Here is a 21,297-nt window from a genome sequence, read left to right on the forward strand (position 1 = left end):
CATGAGGCTACAGATGTAAGAAGATACATTTTTTCTTCAGTCACTTAGGCTGATATTGCCAGTGAATCAGGTTACTCTAAAACCTTCCCCAGAATGCCTTGCACCAAGGAAAGGCTGCCACTGATCTGTTCCATAGGTAGGGGGAAATCTCCTGCTGGGAGCATGCTGCAGTACAAGCGAGCATGTAAACTCTTGCAAATGGCAGCAGACAAATGTGGGCAATCAATGGCAGCCGACAAATGTGGGCAATCATTTCTATGCAAATACACCATGCTTGGATTCCACAATCACTCTCCCACCCACAGCTGAACCTGAGCCACAGTATGTATCCTTCAGCGAAAAATCACATACAAGTCTGCAGCTCCCTAAACTTGCCACTAAGGTAGTAGCCAGCCAGATGAAAACTTAAACGCACTCCACGAATAATCGATGAAGCACTTTCCTGACCAGTCCAGTAAAGTCTGACTAAGACTGTACAAAAATTACAAAAATTACAGATAATGGAAAGACAATACACCAAAATAGATAACTGGAGCACAATGGCAAGGGATGGTGTTGATGCTCTGAAGATAACAATATATCCACCAAGGAACGCATTGCTAATTGGAAATAGAGGGCCACATTTACTGTTTTTCATGCAGCACAGCAAAGCACCCAAAGATGCTTAGCTGCGTGAAAGGGAAAGGACAGGACAGTGCCATATCTATTGAAATTGGGGTTGGTATTGCCACCCCATGTGCTGATGCACTTTCTTGCACCCTAGCGCCATCTACACACCTTTGCACCATACTACAAAGTGGTTTGTGTGAGACTAGCAATGGTTTTGTACTGGACAGGTACCCTTCCACTTCAAAATGCCATCCTCAACATAGTCTAAAACGTTCCCACCTTGTTTGTGTTCTGTACGGTACCGCACACATGAAAGGTTTGACAACTTGCCATGTCTACAAATGTTAGTAGAAGGGACAGTAAAATGTCCAATACGAAGCACCAGCACTGCAGAATCGGTATGCAACACACTCCTACCGTATAATTCAGCGCCTTGAAGAGGCCATATGTTAGCACAAGTGCATATACATCTGCTGCACGGTAGAACCTCTCAGACAGGGTTCGATGCACGTGTGCATAAAATACACCAGTAAACAAAAACATGCCTGTAATATCAGTACGATTAACGACTGTCCAAGGCACCTCACAGGCAGGCACTAATTGATTTTCAAAATATTCCTTGTAAAAAAAGCATCGCACTTGTCACAGAATATTTCCACTCATGCGTCACTGGCTGCGTGGCAGAAGTGGTGTCTCTTGCCAACATTTTTGTTTCACACGTTTAGCCCCCTGTGCAGAAAGCTCGTCGCCGGGGGCTAGCACGGGACGCCATCGCCCATCGAGGGAAGATTTATCTCTCCTCTCCAACGCCCTCCTCCCCCTCCACCTCGCCACCGGCATGTCTGCAGCTCAGGCGCAGCGCTCTTCGCTGCCATGTTGGACATGTGCCAGGATCCTGGAAGACCCCTCTAACTAAATCAGTGCCGCCATTAAACCTGCATCATAAGTCCCGTAAAATTCTGAAGTTCTCAAAACTATGCACCCACAGGCGAATTTGGCGCCCTTTTCACACAGCTTGCCTGAAAAAGCCCAATTCAGAATGAATGAATGAGTCAATCAACGTCAAGCGCGAAGAGCGCTGCAGCAAAGACTGAACCATGCAAGCCACCTTTCAGGGGAAGGAAGGGTGGCGTCTTAGAACGACACATTTTGAGTTGTCCATTTGCCAACAGACTTCGATAGAGAGGTGCTAGGGTTTGGGGCCACAGACCGCTTTAAAATGTATAATCGATCAGGACCATGAAAGGGGGTTTGCACAGCCGCCTCATGCATCATATTTGGTTTAGTGGCGTGGGAGATGGAGTGTTTGATTTCGCCCTATCTATAGTCAACTGTTTGGAAAGGTTGCCTTTGTTGGAGACTGGGGGAAGGAGGCGGGGGCGGGTTAGGACGATTATATGTTGGATGGGGGAACCTGCAGAGATTGTCCAAAGTGGGAGAGATCATGGCTGGCGAGACTGCACGTCACTTTGGCTGACCTGCAGGAACCCTCACACGGCCCACCGATTCCATCAATGTCGCTTCAATAACTGCTGAGGGCAACGAACGCGCATCACAGACAATCACAGGGCTGAGCGGGGCACAGGTTCACTGTAGATATTTCCGGCTGCCCCATCCTCAATCAGGAATAGCTGATGGCCTCCAATAGTGATGCATAAAGCAAATTCATGAGTACCGCCCGTGAGCATCCGCAAAGAGCAAGGACTCAGTGGATGAACTGTGCACGTGGACCCGGGACCACCCTGGAAGCCCCTGGGCTCACGAGAAATGAGGGGTGGATTACCATTCGTGCATTTTACTAAACAGGTTATGGACCATGTGATCTTTGCCACGCCAGCCAGGTCCCAAGACGCAAACAGGTGCCAGGAACTGCCATCTACCAGACATCCGAATTTCACACCAACAGAGTAGACTGACAACAGAGGCCATGAACTTCGCTTCATGGCTTGTATTTTCCTCTCTCACAATACCTGAATTTACTTACTATAGCCATCAAGCACCCAGCGGCGCAGTAATTGTAGTTAGAGTGTATTTCTAGTTTAATAAACGCAAGTCTACGTGTAAGGGAGGGAGAAAAAACAGAAAACATTGGCCTAACCCGCTGAGCTGCAAGGGAATTCCAATTCTTTATTCATTTCTTTTTAACAATAGTTAACAAACAATGAGGCCTACATACGAAGACAACAGAATGCTTCTGGAAACGAGCACTCAGTGGATTACAAGACCAGAGGGGTTCTGACCGGCCTCACCCCCATAAGCGCGGTATTAAAAAAATATGGCACGCTCAACCTCCGAATCTGGTGACGCTGCCTGGAGGTACCGGGCTGGCTGGACATCGCTCTCCTAGATTTAAACAGCAGTCTTCAGGTTGAGTCAACGCGACGAGATTTTCACTAAAATCCTTCTGGAATTAATAACGAACCACTAAGCTGGCGTTATGGCCAACACTGCAACCGAGAGGGGAGCGAACAAAACTGAAGTCTGCGTGAACTGGGGGAATGTGCCGCCCGACAGCCTCCAAGACTTTGTTCCCGGTTTCAGTTCAGTGCTGAAAAAGAATAACCCTGCTGCTCCCAGAGACAAAAACCATTAATCAACCGAAGAAAATTCAATGGAGACAGAAACCCACCCCACCGCCTGGACACAAAAGCGCACTTTGGAAAAGAGAGCCCCGTTTGCTGCCAGCAAGTCTGCTCGTAGTTTTAAAGGGAGCAGCGCGCGCGCCTGCCTGGGTCCGGGGATTCGGGTCTCCACGGACATAGAATACACACCCATAAACGCGTTCACACACACCGTGCGGTGCCTCGCGTTATCGCCGACCCGACCGACTTATCCTGCCCTGATTAAGCCTCCGCCCTCCCACCCCTAAGAAAAAGTCTCACACAAACACGACTGATACAAATTACTTCACTAATCTCCAAGCAGCGTGTTGGGGGCATTTCTGAGAAGAGCGGCCTCAAGTGGGCCATGTTAAGTGCTTCAGATAAAAGTTATTGCCAGTGTCCGGCTGCCCTGCAACTTGGAAACGGGATGTTGTGTGTATTTGTGTGTGGGGAGGGGCAGAGGAATGCCTAAGGGGGGCTGCAAACAAGGATCCGGGGTAACTATCAGTTCGGTAAAATGCTGAGCTCAGTCAGACACAATCTCACTCACAGAATATTTTTTTCTGCAGATTTATATAGCGCGAACTCGACACGAAGGTATTGGAGCGCTTTACATGAGCACCATGTAAAGCGCTCCAATGTTCATGCTTAATCAAGCAGCTTGGGCTACAAGGTTGACTAGACGGCTTGGAGTTAATTTTATAAAAGTTTGGGTGTCGCAGCACCCCGCTTTCAGGCTAAAATGTAAACAGAAAAGGAAAGCTGGAGAAACGGGAGAGCTTGGCCAGAAACAAAACCCCCTCTGTGGAGGCGCACCGCTCCCCTCCCCCCAACAAAAACACGGACTTAAGGCCCCAAGGAATTTGTAAGGCAGAGAACTGCCAGCAACACCGTGAAAACCACGGGATGCTCATTGGAAGCAGATGTCTTTTCAGCTTCAGTGCTCCACGTACCTTTGCCCCCACCTTCAGCAGGGAAAATAAAATGAACAGGAGGAATTTAGGGCAACACCAGCCAAAAAGTTTCCATTGCATCCTGGTCTTAAGAAACACACTTCGCACAGCAAAGGGGCAACACTGAAGTGGGGAGCGAAATAGTCAAATGCATTTTCCCTTGACCCCGCTCAGTTTCATACGGAGAAAACCATTTCTGAAGTCCGGGCGATCTGTACAAAACTGTAGCTGAGTCATGGATTGGGGCGCAGAGGGTGATTCCAGGCGTTTCATTAAAAATATCTGGGCCTCTGAAATGGCGCGCCAGAATACAATCTTTCTAGAAAACAGGAAATCCAATGGGTTCCACTTACATTCAAAGCTTAGCGCAGTACACAAACATCCATGAACGGACATGCCCATAAATACCAACACTACAACATGAAAATGTCTTAAATCCATAGGTACTGCGCGATGAGGTAAAATATATATAGTATGCAAATTCGCATAGCTGCATATATCTCCACACAACATTGGCTACATATTTTGCATTTTTGGTCACATTTACACTGGATATTGTAACACCATAAACAATGCCTAGAATAAGTATGCAGAGGAATGCACACCGCCACAAAATACCCATACATGTACTCGTGATTAACGCCAGCTCTGCAAAGTGCCGAATAAACATCGCCCTCGCCAGCATACACACATTCAGTACACATGTACTCGTTTACGCACCCAGCCGCAAATACAGACAATTACATGTAAACATATTGCAGAACGCCTTAACAATAAGGATAAGTACACAACGTACACCAAAAAACAGACATAATGGAAGAAGAGCGTACATTTCCGACAGCAGAAGTGCCAAAAAATACCCAAGGACGAAGACGTACACATATGAAACAAATATACCTGCAATATCCCCCACGGTAAAACCTATAAAAATTGAGATATCAAAAATATATAGTCCAGCGAAAGCAGACGTACAGGAAGGTAGGAGCTGTCAAACCAACTGCTCAAGTAAAGAAGACGCTGCCACCGGCAGTGTCAAATAGAACACACACATAGGAGCTATCACCCAGGCACTACTACCCACACATACATTACAATTATACAACCGTAAATGCGGTAATAACCAATACGCAGAAAGTTGTGAAAACACCATTCAGGATAGATAGTGTGCTATTACACTATGCGAGTCACACCTGGACATAAAATACACATAATCACATATTTCCAATAATGTATTATAAAACGGGGCTGAACACATACCTTCTATAGTTAGAAACGCAATCATTGCAGATACACATGCTTGCCTCACCCTGTGTATTTGAAGCGGGGCATACAGCTGCGCACATGCATAGCTGCACTTATGGTGTGGGCTGTCCGGGGCACACGGATGCGCGCACACACACACGCTGACAGAACCATGCACAAGGTCCAGCTATGGGACTGGAGCACGGGGTCCAGTACCGAGCGGGGGTGACGCGCTGCAGACACGAGGCCCGCGCACAAGTGCCGCGGTGGGAGTAGCGCTCCCGAGGCTCGCTCGTCTCCTTACCTGCAGGGCAGATGCACAGCAGCAAGGCGGTGAACAGGGCTTCCACGACTCCCAGGGCTGCGGGTCCTGCCCCTCTCCCCATGCCCATCCATCCAGCTCGGCCTTTGACCACTGCCCTCTCCCTGCAAGAAGAGTGAGGGAGGAAAAAAAGAGAGGGAAGGAGTGAGCGTCCGGGAAGGTACAGAGAAGACGCAGCTGCAGTCACCAGACTCCTTCAGCACTCAATCAAGATTACATATTCTTTTTTTCTGTTCACCTTCCTCCTCCTCAGCAGAAGCCATCAATCACCCGCGCCTATCCAATCAGAAAGAGAGCCCGCCCCCACTCTCGGGTAGAGTTCTTGTTGGAGCAGGCTAAGGCCGGGACAGGGAGGGAAGGAAGGGGGAGTTGGGATCCTGGCCAGGAGTGGAAACAAAAGAAGGACGCATTAACTATTCCCTCTGCGGCTCCATATCCCGCAGTGAGCCCTGCAATGCACGCACACTCAGTAGGAGAAAAATGCACCAATAGAAGTTGTACTTGTAAATAAACTTAAGCAGAAGTAGAAAACATATTACTGTTGGCGCATGCAAGCATTGCTGCTGCAGGCACCGGCCACATGCTCTCCCCTCAAGGAAAGAAAGCGGGCCTCACCACAAACCTGGAATCCTGCCTCGCGAGAACAAAACATCATGGCAGCCCTGCTGGCCTCACATGGCGCGTTACTCCTCTCGAGGGCTTGCTTGTCTTGGCTCAGTGTCTACACAAAGTCAAAACGCAGACTGTTTTGTAGAACTGGGCGTTATAAACGGTGCTTGAAATGGATATATAGAAGGGTAGATTCTGACTCCCAAAGAACCTGGTTGCTTCTGAGATGCCCGTACTCCTCTCAAAAGTATTGCCTGAATGCTGAGAAGTGTTGGTAATCCTTTTTCAAATTGAAGAAGTTCAAGCACTCAGCACCTGACAGCACCGGCCCATTTAAAGCACCGAAGCATCGTGACTGCGCTTCTGAAATGTGTGTGCACTAACGAAACCTCATAGCATAACATATTATTGTAATTAACGCAGGTAATCCCAAATGCAATACATTGTACACAGCTGCAGTTATCAGTGCAATAGCAGTTTACAAAACACCCAGTTACACACCAAGATGCTGCACCAAAACCACAACAAGTGAATCACACTGGTCCTCAGACCCATCAAACACTACTCACGCAGATCACATGGCAGACTGACACTTCCACCCAGCTGCCTGAAACCCACTTCAGCAACTCATCGGGGTTTGAAGTGTTAATGCAACTACAATACAATATCACATACAACATTTGCTGCTGCTTGAAGCCCAATGAAAGAAAGAACAGTGCAAAGAGGTACGAGAGGCAGCAAATGGGAAAAAAGAGAGACTTGGTACTTTTTGGGCTTTTTATTCCCCCTTTTTTCAGTTCACTACCCTCCTGTTTAACTCCACTGCCCCAGTACAGACATGAGTGTGGTCGGATCGAGGGATGGAAGGGCATGTACCCGGCTGTCTCATGGGGCTCAGAATATTTCAAAGTCCATTTGGGCTTCATATACTTGTCGGTAACATGGTTTGAAACCCATGGCACAATATATCCCTGTTAACAATGATTGGTCAATGCCTTCCACAGGTCTGTGCGTTAAGCTGTGGCATCACTCATTAGAGTGGTTTTACATATTCTGCGTGAATACCTGATATAAACGGAGGTTTTTGCACTAAACAGGAGTCCTCTGCTCTGGGAAGAAACAAAGATGGTGACAGGCTGTCCATCAAATTAGAAGAAATGCGCAGTCTCACTTTTTCAGAAAAAAATGATGGCAAGCATTTTAAATTATGATGTCAGTGGAAGATGTCAGCCTCCCTTTATTTGGGTGTTGACAAGAAATCTGAAAAGAGATTCACTTGTGGGACAGAAGATTCCTATAGACATTCTTTTGGTCTTAATATCATTTTAATAGATACTGTAAAAATGCAGAACCTCCGTTTTAAAAAAAAAAATAAGAGTGCTCCACCCAAAGAGGGGATATGGGCAAATTAATATTTAATATTCCAGTAAGAGACGAGGTAGAGTAAATGTACTCTATTTAAAAAGAAAGCATGTGCTGTAGTGTGATGAAAAACTGTGCTACATAAATAAGTGTAGGCAGACTTCGGGCATTTCTGTCAGAGGGGGATCTTAAAGGCAAAAGCTTGTGAATGAAAGACAAATCAGAGGGGTGGTAGTTAAGTCATTATCAAAAAGAAACAGTGACAGAGATGTAAGTGCAGGAATTGCTGGTGTCTTCTATACAGAATTAAAACTTGGGGGACCTAAGTGCTAGGAATCAGAGACAAAGGGGATGTTGCAGACAGGCCAATGTGAGTGCAATTTCTATTGGTAGGCACTCTTTGCCAGCTCAAAATACTAGCCTTTCTTTCAAAGTGGCAGCGCCAGAAAAATCACAACAGCAATCCACCACCTTCAATAGGGCAGCACCAGCAGGCCTATGCAGGCAGTGTATGTCAGAGAGCACTTGAAGGTTGTTAACATATAGAGGCGTATCACATCAAGCGAAGGCATAAAGACCGATATGTGCGTTTCCCAGGACACAGAGCGTAAACATCTATAAATGTTTACTCAGAGACCTGTTAAAAGCACGACCTTGGCACAGAGAAAAAAAGAGATTCCTCTCTTCACAGGTCTGTTCTGTTGAAGCTTGCGCAAGAGGCAGCGGGATCTGCGGTTTTGCAGGGGTTGGCAGCATTGTTCAGCCAAGCACGTGGGTAGGTCTTTTGGCGGTACAGAGATAAGATGCACAATAACTTGCTTTAATGAACTGCCTTTCATTCAAGTCAGGTGCCAAATCTTTTTATAGTCAGCCACCAAGGAACGTTTGAACGCAGACACCTGTGAGCGCGCCGCCCTGCCCAATCCTGAGGTATTTGCGTATTTATAAAGCACCCTTTTAACCCTTTGGCATTCTGGCGCTACCTCTATCACACCGTACTGAGAAAAAGGCCCAGCAAATTCATTAGTCAACAAAAAGAAACGTTTTCTGAGATTTCCCAAAGCACAAGTAATCTGCAATGAGGTGAAGTGAGAAAGGGGGAGAGTTTCATAACCTTTCTGCTGCAAAAGGAAAAAACACAGCGCCTGATTCTGCATCTTCTTTATGAATGAGGCGCTGTTGCCATTTGCTTTATGACAGATACATAGGACTTTGAATTTGATGCGTTTGTGAACGGGAAGCTAATGTAATTCGTTCAAGTGGTCGGTGATAGGTGCCATCTTGGTAAGCCAAGGAATACTCGGCACTAAAATGTGCATAATTTGAAGCTTTTGAATTTGTAGTTGTATAAGACGAAATAAATATGTTTCAGTAATCAAGACACAATCCCACAATTATGATGCGTGCCCTTGGCTAATCAGTATGTATGTGCTCACAGTCACACATGGCAAGCGTAACAGAAGGAATAATTATTTTGCCGTAGTACATATGTGTATCACACTGACTTTGGGAGCCACGCTTTTCAGAGGGTGCACCAGAACGCCATGCAAACCGTAGCGCTTCATAAACTCGCTGGATATATAAAGCGCTACATAAATAGTGCAACAGGACCATCCTAATAAGTGGTTTGAGGTTTGCAAAGGGTAAGAAAGAGCTTTACCACAAGCAGTACAAAACAATCATCCAGTGCTGGAGCCAGTGGCTAGTGTGCATGTATTGACGTCATGATTTACACCGCTGTGCTTGTTTTGTCATATTTTCACTGTAAGGCCTGCTTGTGGTAAGTGCAGTTGATGGTAGTGAATGACTTAATGAAACTGACAGCTATGGATGCAGCTAGAAGCACTGGAAACAGCTGATAGGATGGGCTGCGTCTGGTAGGACTGGATGTAGGTGATGTCATTCCTGGCTGCTGAGGTCTGCCATTTTAATGAATCAAAGACTGTGCAGTGCAGGACAATGAAAAAGACAGTCTAAAAGCCCAATTAGTGGTGGGGTGTGCCGTCTTTTAGCAGAAGCGATCCTAGTGGTGGGGTGTGCCGTCTTTTAGCGATCCTAGTGGTGGGGTGTGCCGTCTTTTAGCAGAAGCGATCCTAGTGGTGGGGTGTGCTGTCTTTTAGCAGAAGCGATCCTAGTGGTGGGGTGTGCCGTCTTTTAGCAGAAGCGATGCTAGTGGTGGGGTGTGCCGTCTTTTAGCAGAAGCGATCCTAGTGGTGGGGTGTGCCGTCTTTTAGCGGAAGCGATCCTAGTGGTGGGGTGTGCCGTCTTTTAGCGATCCTAGTGGTGGGGTGTGCCGTCTTTTAGCAGAAGCGATCCTAGTGGTGGGGTGTGCCGTCTTTTAGCAGAAGCGATCCTAGTGGTGGGGTGTGCCGTCTTTTAGCGATCCTAGTGGTGGGGTGTGCCGTCTTTTAGCGATCCTAGTGGTGGGGTGTGCCGTCTTTTAGCAGAAGCGATCCTAGTGGTGGGGTGTGCCGTCTTTTAGCGATCCTAGTGGTGGGGTGTGCTGTCTTTTAGCAGAAGCGATCCAGCTCAGTTTGATTCATAGATGATCATGAACCTCAGGCTTGGAGCTGTCTCTCTCTCTCATCATGTTGGGGATGTAACATGAACTCTGGGGGCTCAGGGACAGAGCGTCGTGAGACTTGCAGTGTTTGAATATGTTTACGCTGTGAAATTCCGAGGGAGAACGTCAAACTAGACCCCATAAAGTAAACCTTGCTGGCTGGCAAACACCTGGTGTGGATGATGTGGAGCAAAATTTTGAAAGGGTAGTGCCACCTCTCGGATGCAGAGGTCTAGCCACTGTTGCACTGGTGGGCGGCAGACTCTCAAGCTCCGAGGAAGCAAGTGCCCAGCATGAGAGAACGTTAACAGAGGGGCACCCTTCACGGGCCTGCGTGGCATAGCGAAGGAATGACATAGTGAGTTGGACGGCATCTCGATTGAGAAGAAAGTAAACAGGCCAATAAAGCAGTGATCAAGAAGAGCAAAGTGGCCAAAGTGCTAGAGTGAAGTAGGACGGCTAGTGTGATCCGCAGGATGAGATTCAATTTAGCATTGTGAAGAGTATTTGGCAAGGTTCATGGGGAAAAGGAAATAGCGGTGTAGAGTTTTGCCTGTTTGCAGGATAAAACATTCACAGAAACGTCGTTGTGGTGGATGTGCTACAGAAAGGTGTGAGAGAGTATTATGAGATGTCCGGTAGCACACAGACTTAAAGACAAAGATTAATATTCCACAGACAATACATTCCATGGCCCTGACTATAGATACACTGCAATTTATTGGAGGATTACAAAAGTACAAGCACTCTCACCCATTGGGTCTAGAGGTTGCTAAAGACATGGATGACTTGACATTGACCATCCCAAATGTGTCATTAGATGAGAGGGTTTTACTCCATATTACTACATATTGTGTGAGCAGGGTTGAATAGGAAGGCATTCCCTAGGATAGGCTGAAACACGAGTTGTCTTTAAATGACTATTGATATATTTAAGAGATAACTAGGATCATTATTGACTGTGGTTGCCGGATGCCTATCAGACTTAAAAGGCATGAACAGAGAAAAATTGACAGATTAAAGAATTAACAAAAATCAGGTTGGTACCATTGGCATTTAATCTGATAGACTTGATGTAGATGAAAAAGCCCTGATAGTAGGGTCAGGGATGGAAGGAATAGTACAGAAAATCAATCTATGGTGGAAAATCAATTTATGGTGAAGTAATTCATTGCAGCAGCACATTTTTAAAGATGAGAATTTAATTTAGAGCTCGGTCTTCCAAAAACACCAAAAGCTAGTTTTTTCTTTGATGGTCACTAAAAATGTTGCAGTTTGAATGACAGAATTAGAAGATTGGGAGCTTTTGCTGACTCACAAGTATATATTTTAAAATAAATGTACTTCTCGTTTGATGGAAAGAAAACAGCTGACAAGGATAGGCATGCTAATATTTGTTTGGTTGGGGTACCTCAAAAGAATAATCTGCCTAACTTCCATATGTCCCCTAAAACTTTTTTCATGAAAAAGGTAGTCAAAAACACAGTTTTTCCAGAATCAGTAACTCACGGCTTACAAAGAGGCCCATACAGCCATACAATCATTTTAGAGTATAATAATAAAAACCTCAGCTACAGAATGGAAGATATAGAGGCTCTGTTGGGGAAGGGATTGTATTTGTAGGCAACATGTTGAGGCCCTGAGAAGGGATGTTTCACAAAAAGTGGTATCTCTGTTTTACACTAAAGAAGTGTGTACAGTGCACATATGTACATTCCTGAACGCTAATCATTTGAACAGCCCCTTTTGTTTAGACATAGAAGCCAAGCAACACCCCAATATTAAATAATAATAGAAGTCATCACTATGTAAAGGAGGAGAAGAAACATACAATCAATGCTTAAAGATATTAAGTTGGAGAGTTGCATTCTCAGATAGCCTTTATTGCAGCAGACAGCATTCCACACCTGAAACCAAGAGTTAGGAATGTGACCAATAGTGCAAGACACAGTTACTTTCTGTGAGGCTGTCGAGTAAACCTTACAATAAGTTGTAGCTGCAAAAGAAATCATGCAATTCCGACAACATGCACATCTATATAGATGACTCAATCATAAAGCAAGTACTGATACTTGACCAATGTGCACTATTGCAACAGTGCACATTGGTCAAGTACCAGTACTTGATTCATGATTGAGTGATTCATTGACATGCAAAACATCATGTCTACCAATGTAGCACGCTAGATAAAAGGAGTAGGATTACGAAGCTTTAGAGTAACATAAAAGAAGTGCTCCACTTTCAAACATAACATCTATATAGATGTACATTTGAAAAGATTTAAACCCACCTTAGGTGCTTTGTAAGTATGGTCTATTATCTATGGGATGCCAGATGTGAGAAGGTAAGGTGAATGATATGTTACTGAATACATGTCCGCGCTCAGATTTGGGAAAGTAGCAGAAGAGCACGTCAGTAATTGCAGTGCAAGGATAGGCAGCCAGCAATGTTTTACCTTAACAGTAATCCACATTATTTTAGATAAGGGCATATGTTGTACTTGTGCGTAAACATAGCCAATGTACCTGCCTGCCAGGCAGGGTTTTAGAGTTAGCCCTATTTGCTTTCCAGCCATCTTATGCCCTTCTACCCAGGCATGAGTAACACAAAATCCAACTTACTAGTTCTTGTGTCAGTTTTTTTATTGCAGGCAGACTGGCAGCCAGTGCTGGGATGAAAGAGATCATCAGCCACTGAGGGTGAACTTCAGTCCGTGTTATGACCAGAAGCGCTGATATATCCACCGGGATACTTTCTTGAGTTTAGGGAGATTGGGTTTGTGAGAAATGAAAGACTAGAGGCAATGACTAAGGAGTTATGTGCCACCCTACATTATGTATTCCCACAAGAAATGGCTTTCTAATAGTCTCTGTATGTTTGTGGTTATATAGCAACCAAGGTAAAAAGCAATGGAGCGCTCCACATTAGTGCAGTCTAAAGAGGTGGTTGACAGAGGTTAAAAACTGCGTACCTGGTTACAAGTGAGCATGGTAGGTGGGTGGATGCTGGGGTGTGTCGGCTGCGGTTTGGATGCCAGTTGCAGATGAGTAAGACATGATGTGGAGGGTACGTTTATGGGGTTATTCTCTATAGAAGGTTAGCGGACACATCATCTCCTTCCAATTGCCATGTTGAGTGACGCCTTGTTTCCTGTCACACAACCTCTCTGTGTGTGGAATGGTTGGGCACAGGCACGAAAGATCATTGCTAGAAGCTGGTATTAACATCACAACACATTAGGATACTGCACCCTATGTTAACATGGGACCTTTTCCACATAGCCCAATAGACTCACTGTCGCCTCTGACCTATTCATTAACTAGTTGCACCTTTTCACTTTGTAAAATGATTTATCTTTTATAACAGTGTATATATAAATATAAACAATGGAAACAGGCATTTTTGAATTTTATTTTTTAACATTTTTAGTACATCACATATCCCTCTAAAAGGATTTAAAGATGCCTGTCCACATGGATGCAGCATTTAGTGATCTAGCTGGCTTGACAGGAAGAGTATGTCACAATGTCGCCCATTCCAAGAACTATTATTGCAAACCTCTATTTGAAAGAGAATTCTTGCACACCCTTCAAATCCTCACCTGTCTTCTTACAGCCACACAAAAGCAATGGAAGAGTTTAACGGACACCTCTATAGATCAGGAGACAGTGGATAGGAGACACTCCTCCGACATCACAAGTGACACAGAGATCACTCACAAACACTTCAGAAATCGTATTTTGTTGTTTTTAATTTGCACATTTAACCCACCGTTTCCCATGCTAAAGGATGTCCCTTTGCTCTTGCATGCACCAATAGGAAACCGCCCGGCCACACTATAACCCACAGTGGAACGTCTGTTCGTTAAAGTCTCATACATTTTAATTTCTAATAGAAGGAACTATATGTGAAACTAGCTCCTATGAGGAGATGACAGCAGGAATGTATGTACTTAGCGTGCGAGGGGCCATCCCACCAGCTAAGGCCTGAGCACAATAATGTCTTGTACATAATTGCAAGATAATAAATACATCATATAAAATAAACCCATTTATTATAGAGTCTTAGGGCATCATGGTAAACCACAAGATTTGTACACAGGTTTATTTAGTTGTTATACTAATCCACCCCAAAAGTATTCTGTTTTGTTTGACGGCACTTTATTTTAATTTTATTGCTTCGTTGGCAAGCTCCCAAGTGAGGGATTAACGTTAATATGCGAGATCACACAATGCACGTTAATCTACATTCATCTCCCGCTGTCATTCCTCTGCCATCGGCACCCAACTTTCAATTGTCATCTTGAGCCGGAACAATAGTGTGAGCCTGGCGCTGTTTGTAGGCAGACACATATATGAACTAGGGCAAAAGCTCGAGTTACGCCTATGCTTTCATTTGCATATCGGTTAAACTTTTGTGAATTTGATCCTTTTCATTCTCTGGTACTTTTAGGAAAATGATCTAAAATGGTGAAAAACATCATAGGAACCTTTTCTAGCAATCTTTTTTTTTTTGTTTACCATTGTGGCAAATGCTCTTACCCCTTGGTGCCCTTTCACTGAAATTCACCCAAAACCCTTCTGTTTTAATTTGCAGAATAATAAGGACAGATACCTAGAGGTTTTTTTGTGAGCCGACCACCACTGCTGCCGAACACCAGTGTTGCCAAATACCAAGGCTGTCTGGTCTTGGTTCCACCGTCTGGTTCTTCCTTCCGCCCTCTGCACCTCCTGTCTCTTTACATCACTTTTGTAGGCTCTTTTTCATCCCTGTTTCTCTTTTTTCCCCATTTTCATATCTTTCTCTTTCTTCTTTCTCTTTTGTCTGCCTTTCTCTCTTTTGTTCTGGATCAAAGTCTAAAGATGAAAAGTAAATCTTGGACCTCAGAAATGACTGCCAGTTCCCACTGCCAGCAACCACCTCCACAAACGAATCCCTTCCTTGAGGTGAACCAAAGCCTTCCTAGCACTGCTAACCCAATACTTCATTCGAGGTGCTCCTTAATTCCTATATTCACATTGGAATCCACCCAAACACAAGTTAAATAATGGAGATCCAGACATCAAAACAGAGCATTATTTATACCAACACATGCAGGCATAGCTCAAGAGTAGTCTAGAGTGCATACAAGGCACATAGACAGGTAAAATGCAAGCCAAAGACATACATAGCGTGGTTTGGTGGCCAGAGGCACCTAGAGTCATAGCTTTGACCCAGAGAATGGTGTGGGGCAGGCATTTCGACCAGCCACCACTCTTGTGTGAAGCAAACCGTGAGAGTTTTTTTAATTTTTTACCCAGAGCTGGTGTAGAAAACACTGCACAGGATTGCACATTGCTCAGGAAATGGATGGGTTTTCAGAGAGAACTATTAGATTATTTAAGGAAGAGGGAGATCTGGACAAACCCAATCCCTGCCACCTTCTTGACTAAAAGAAGTGTATCCGACCCCACTCACCCTCCTGGTTTTCTCTAACAAAGAAATGAGCATGTGGCAGGCTTACACCAAGGATGCCTGTGACACAGGCAGCCCTAAAATGCCTCAGACTCCAGGTGCTTTGATAGAGATATCTTTCTTCACTGTATTCCCTCTAACACAAATATTAACAAGGGCATTTTTTGACATTTGATGTGTAGAAGCAATTGTATTGTGAAAACGATATTTGATATGGCATGGTGGGCCTGATCAGCCTGTTCCTTCTAGTGGATAAAAGTCCTGGTAAGGGTGAGTCTGCGCATGCTTAGTGATGATGTGCAGAGCGTTCGAAACTGAGAAAGGCGAGGTCAAGAGAGCGTGAGATGAGGCATAGAGAAAGGTAAGCAAGGAATGGAGATGTAAGGCAGAGGGAGATAGAAAGAAAGGCCATGTAGTGAGAGGTGGAGAAGAGAGAAAGGTGAAGAGAGGTAGGGAGTGGTGAAGCACAGAGAGAGAGACAGGACACAACACAGGGTCATACAGACCTCGCAGCAAGAGCCCCGCCAGAGATAGGGAGCAGGAACCCCTCTCTTATATTGAGGTTTTTTTCATCAGCCAGGCATTTGTGTAAAGAGGACAAGCATGCATACCACACACATTCATTGCTTCTTATGAGAGTCTGTCATTGACAGCACCGCATCCTTACATTTTCCCAGGTTAACATACTGATAATTTTTGGCAATGTCCTCACTCATGCACAGTTTTTGAGAGAGGGTAACTTTACAATTACGTCAGCCCATCGAGAGTCTGTGAATCAGCATCTCTTTAACATAACCGGTAGTGTGCGACCGTGTGGGGTGGCAATGCTTACGTTTCCAATGTGTCCATGTATTCATTTAGATCAAAGGAATCTCTATAATATACTTTCACCAAGGAGTGCTGGACCAAAATGTAACAAGATGCATAGCTGTCTGAAAAAAGACTTAAGTGGATGGGGGGACTAGAGCGTGATGCCGGATGAGCCTTCTCCGACATTTACACCTTGTGTTAGTGGCATTAAACACACCATCTAAGCCAGAGCCTAACAAGCCTAAGTGCCAATGGGGCTTAAAAGTCACATGTAGTCCTCAACATTTTCATGGTGGGGCTTTTCTGACCACTTGTTTCTTTAAAAAAGTGATAAGCAGGCAACAGCTTCATGTCAGGCTTGGGATGGTACACAATTCTGGACAGTGAGAGAGGAACTCTTTGTGCCTTTTCTATAGCTAAGTCCAGCCTCCGGGATAGTCCACAGATCTGTGTTGGTCCAGTGTGCACAAAACCCCTTCTGCTTAACAGTGATGGGAAAAAGCTAAGAAATCACCAAAATAATCATAAATAAGCCAATGTGTAGAAAGTAAAAGAAGACCCAGAACCTCCTGCAGTCCATGCAGAGGGTGCCTCATACACCTTCATTCTTTTAACGTGTAAGTTGGCCCAGATACTCATTTTGTTGGAGTCCCGTTCATGAGCCTAACACCACTGCCTAAGCAAGGAGTAAGTATAGATCTTTGCGGAGACAGATATTTCCTAGGCACTGCCTGAGATTCGCAATAACATACGTACCCCTCACGTTCTCCTCTCTGTCCCATGAAAACATGAATTCATGTTTGTCCATGCCACTATGCACACTTTTAGGCCGGTCTGTTGTTTTAAGAAGGACCTACTTTAATATTTATAGAGTTTTACTGCTGACCTTGTGTGCTCTTGCACAAGACGTACTCTTACCACAAGTGGAACTTACCTAGTACCGTAGCATAGAGTTCACTCACACTTCAATAGAGACAGTGCGTATCCACATGGAAAAAAAAGTCTACAAAAAGGAGGGCAGTGGGAGCTGCCCCTCTGCAAATCTTTTATTCTTCTTTTGTCATGTGGTGCCTCGGGACTGAATAAAAGACCCAACTCAACAACAATGAAATCAATCGCATCTAAAATCAAATATAAACTTCCTTTTCAACGTCTTAAGAAACCCACACCCGGTCTGTGGGTGGAGCCACTCCTTTTAGCGGTTGCCACAAAGATAAATGCCAAACATTTTTGAACAACGTGCAAATTCTTGGCTTGTGGCCATGTTCATGTTTAACTACAGTTTTAATTTGAAAATGTTAATGAAAATCCACAGTATTAAAAATTATTGAATGAGCCATTCAGTTCTTTTCTCGACTTTTAGTCCCTTCCAAGTGAACACATGACCAACTCATATGCTTCTTTCTATAGCATAACACTCGTTCAGTCCTGAAACCTAATAGGACTGGAGGAAATAGGAGTAGGGTGTGGTAACATAAGCTGAATAAAGTGTTTGTAATGTCTACAATTTCTCCAACAAGATTCCTTCAAAGTGACCCATGTGCTAAACCCAAGTGAAGGTTGGTAGATGAGCACTGTGCATGTCCAGCTGCAAGTTAATAATCCGCCGTCCTATCGAGGTCTTGGACGCCACTGGGATAAGCATCTCCAATGCAGGTATCCACTTCAGATTATCAGAATGCCCTTTGACTATGTTTTACTAGTACAATGTAGAATCAGTTGTGCATATCTTTTTTTCATTTGGTCATCCTAAAGATCTGGCATGGATCAGGTCAAATATTCAGCATGGATCAGGCCCTCTGGACCAATGCTGGAAAGCCCTGCACTTGGGCAACCTCTGAGGTGCAAGGGGCCAAAATAACTTCTTCTTTTACATACCCTAATAATTAATGTGTGTCAAATGTTATCTGTTAAACAATGTTAATATAGCCATTATTTGTAGTTAACAATGTCCCCATTCACTAAAGTGAAATAACCTTGTTAAAAGAATGCTTGACTAGATGACTCTGTTTGTTCTTTTTTCCTTCCTATATTGGAACTAGATGTTCATTTTTATGATAAAGCACCTTTTCTATTCACTGAATAAAATAACTGATAGCAAAAATGTAAAGATTTTTTTCTGCAGTTTGTTTTAAACGTCGTGTTTTTTTAGCCTAAGAGTTTTTGTTCTGAAAGTATGGCCTTACGCATTACTTATAGCAAAAATGTAAAGATTTTTTTTCTGGAGTCTAATTTTGAACATCTTGGCTTTTTGAAGCTAAGAATTTTTGTTCTAGACGAATTAGCTTATTTCTGAAAATCTATTATTCATGTAGCTTCACCTTGAATAAATGGGCGGGAGTTTGTTAGACAAAATTGTTTAATTACAGCACGGTTGTCCTTAGCCCACCTCTACTGGTCCTGGCATGAGTACAGAGGCGGGCCTTGGGCAACTAAACCGGAATGAATAATTCTTCCATTGCGTAAAATATCTGTTTCTTTCAGTCTCTGACACATACACTCTCTCTTTCTCTCTCTCTCTTTCTGCCTTCTTCCCTCTGCTAGAGGACAAAGTGAGGCTACAAAAGGCAGATTCGATGTGGCAAAACCCCCTCCTACGAACCCATCGACCTGTAAATAACACCCCAGTCAAAGTCAAACTAAATTCCCACATATTCTAGGACTAGTTTAATTTGCTATTCTAACTATTCTAAATCCAGCCCTAGCATATTTAGGTGCACATGGTACATGGTGGGATTAGGTGCAGTTCAAAATATTATTTATCTGTGTTTAGTGCCACAGAATGTAGATATATATAGCAACACGTTTCGACACAACTAGTCTTATGTATTAATAGGTGACCTTTTTGAACCTCAACCAAACCTTTTTCCCTTCTCTCTCCTACCACTCATTTTTCTGATCCCACAAAATGAAGGGGTTACAACAAGTCTGTATACTAAGATTGTGATACAAGAGCATTTTATAAAAGAAACCATTTATTTAGATGTGCTGAATAAATTAAAGAGAGGAGCCACAACTGAAACATACACTATGAACGTTTAGGACTCGGAAGTCAGAGCTATGTTTTTTAAGGCCAATGGAAGTGAGATTAATGTGGAGCACGAAGCTGTCATGAGATGCCTATGAATGTCTTTAAACCAGATTGTGATAGGAGCACACCTTCTACAAGGAGACAGCCACAGGGAGAATGGCAAGCAGGAATTTTCAGAGGCACACAAGTCAATGGAACAATCGTGGTATTGTTTTCTTCGTGCATCTGATTTTGAACTTTTGGATAGATGTGGATACACTAAGAGTGAAAAAGAAGATTGGGGCTGACGATTCAGTGAAGTGGAAGCCAGAGGGTCAGGGCCAGACTGGCCGTAGTGGCACCGGGCAATCCCCCGGTGCGCCGCACGGATGGGGGCTGGTTTTGGTCCTCTGGGGGCCGTTTTTGTTACAGGGCCGTTTTTGCAGCATAGCTGCAAAATCGGCCCTGTAACAAAATCGGCCGTAACCCGACCCTGGCAAAGAGCTCAGCGGCTCCCCCGACCCCGGGGGGCCGACCGAGCACTTTGCCAGGGCCGATTTTGGTTCCCAGTCCGGCCCTGCAGAGGGTATCAGATCTTGGGCATAAGTGAGAGTTTTGTGGAACACCACACTGGCTAAATCTCTTCTACTTTTGTGGTGATGCTGGTTGGGGTAAAGTGTGAGGAGTAGGAATGGCAGTGGTGAGAAGCTGATACGCAGGTTGTCGAAGACTGCATGAATTTAGGTCACTTGTGGATAGGGATGTCTATTTCATTTTTAAACTGATCAGCAAGAACTTGGAATCTGACAGAGGGTGTGGTCACGTCTGCAGCATGCAATCTTGATTCCATTTAGAGCATTGACAGTTTAGCACCTAAATACACCGTAGCAACAGAAGGGTACCAGCCAACGTCGGCAAAGGGCCTTTCAAAGGGCAACCTGTGCTGTCATGCTTTTCAAGTTTTGCTTAGGTTGTTTTGTATGTTGGTGAACTAGTGTCCTGACAAACTCTATGTTGGTGATAGGCTTCAGCAGGAGAAACTAGCTCTGCAGTGTAACGGAGAACACCGTCCACAACTAAATAACAGGTGTTCAGTTAAGTGTTCAAAGGCAGGCAGTCTGTTGGCATCAGCCGGTTGCGACTTGGATCAATATCTATACGGGGACTTTCCTGTCGGTTTCATAAATCCATCGTGCGGAGGGAAGCGTATTATCATCATACTGGAATGTTTTCTCTGTACTGTGCAATTATGCAGCACTGAACCTTTGAATTACAATCGCCTGTCTAAGCGAACATTGCCAGACGGCCAATGGTGCAAACTCATGAGATTACAATTTCAAGCTTTTTTTTTTTTTCCTTAGTGCTGCTGGTGGTGTCTTTTATCCCCACTATTTTCATTCATGTAATTAGTTTACATGTACACAGGGATTGAAGGAGAGCTTGTCTTGCATAGTTGGAGACCAAGATTCGTTAGTCTATAATTTTCAGCCTTGCTTTCATGAGTGACTAAAAGGATGTTTTGGGGACTGACTGAGATGTATCCCCAAATCTGGAAGATAATTGAAGGAGAATATAAAAATATTCTTAGTTGGACATTGTGGAATACCCCTTTTGTAGCTTTAGATGTTCCACTTTCCTTACAAAATTGCGCAACTGCATAGTTGTTGATCATATAAGAAAATGTAGTGCAACAGACTGTTTCTGGTCCTACCTCCTTAAACTAAAGAGCGAGGGTAGGAGAGTAGCGACCACTCACATGC

At 44.3% G+C, this 21,297-nt stretch overlaps 1 protein-coding gene across 1 annotated transcript in view; it reads right to left on the reverse strand.

Annotated features, from left to right (window-relative positions):
• Positions 1–21,297, reverse strand: part of RGMA (repulsive guidance molecule BMP co-receptor a) — an 85,043-nt gene that overhangs the window by 43,022 nt on the left and 20,724 nt on the right. The window contains exon 2 of the mRNA XM_085644498.1: positions 5,712–5,833. Within this exon, the coding sequence (XP_085500624.1) occupies positions 5,712–5,833 (122 nt within the window). The remainder of the gene's footprint in view (positions 1–5,711; positions 5,834–21,297) is intronic.

This window comes from Triturus cristatus, chromosome 3_1, assembly GCF_964204655.1.
Source record: "Triturus cristatus chromosome 3_1, aTriCri1.1, whole genome shotgun sequence".
NCBI classification, from domain to species: domain Eukaryota; kingdom Metazoa; phylum Chordata; class Amphibia; order Caudata; family Salamandridae; genus Triturus; species Triturus cristatus.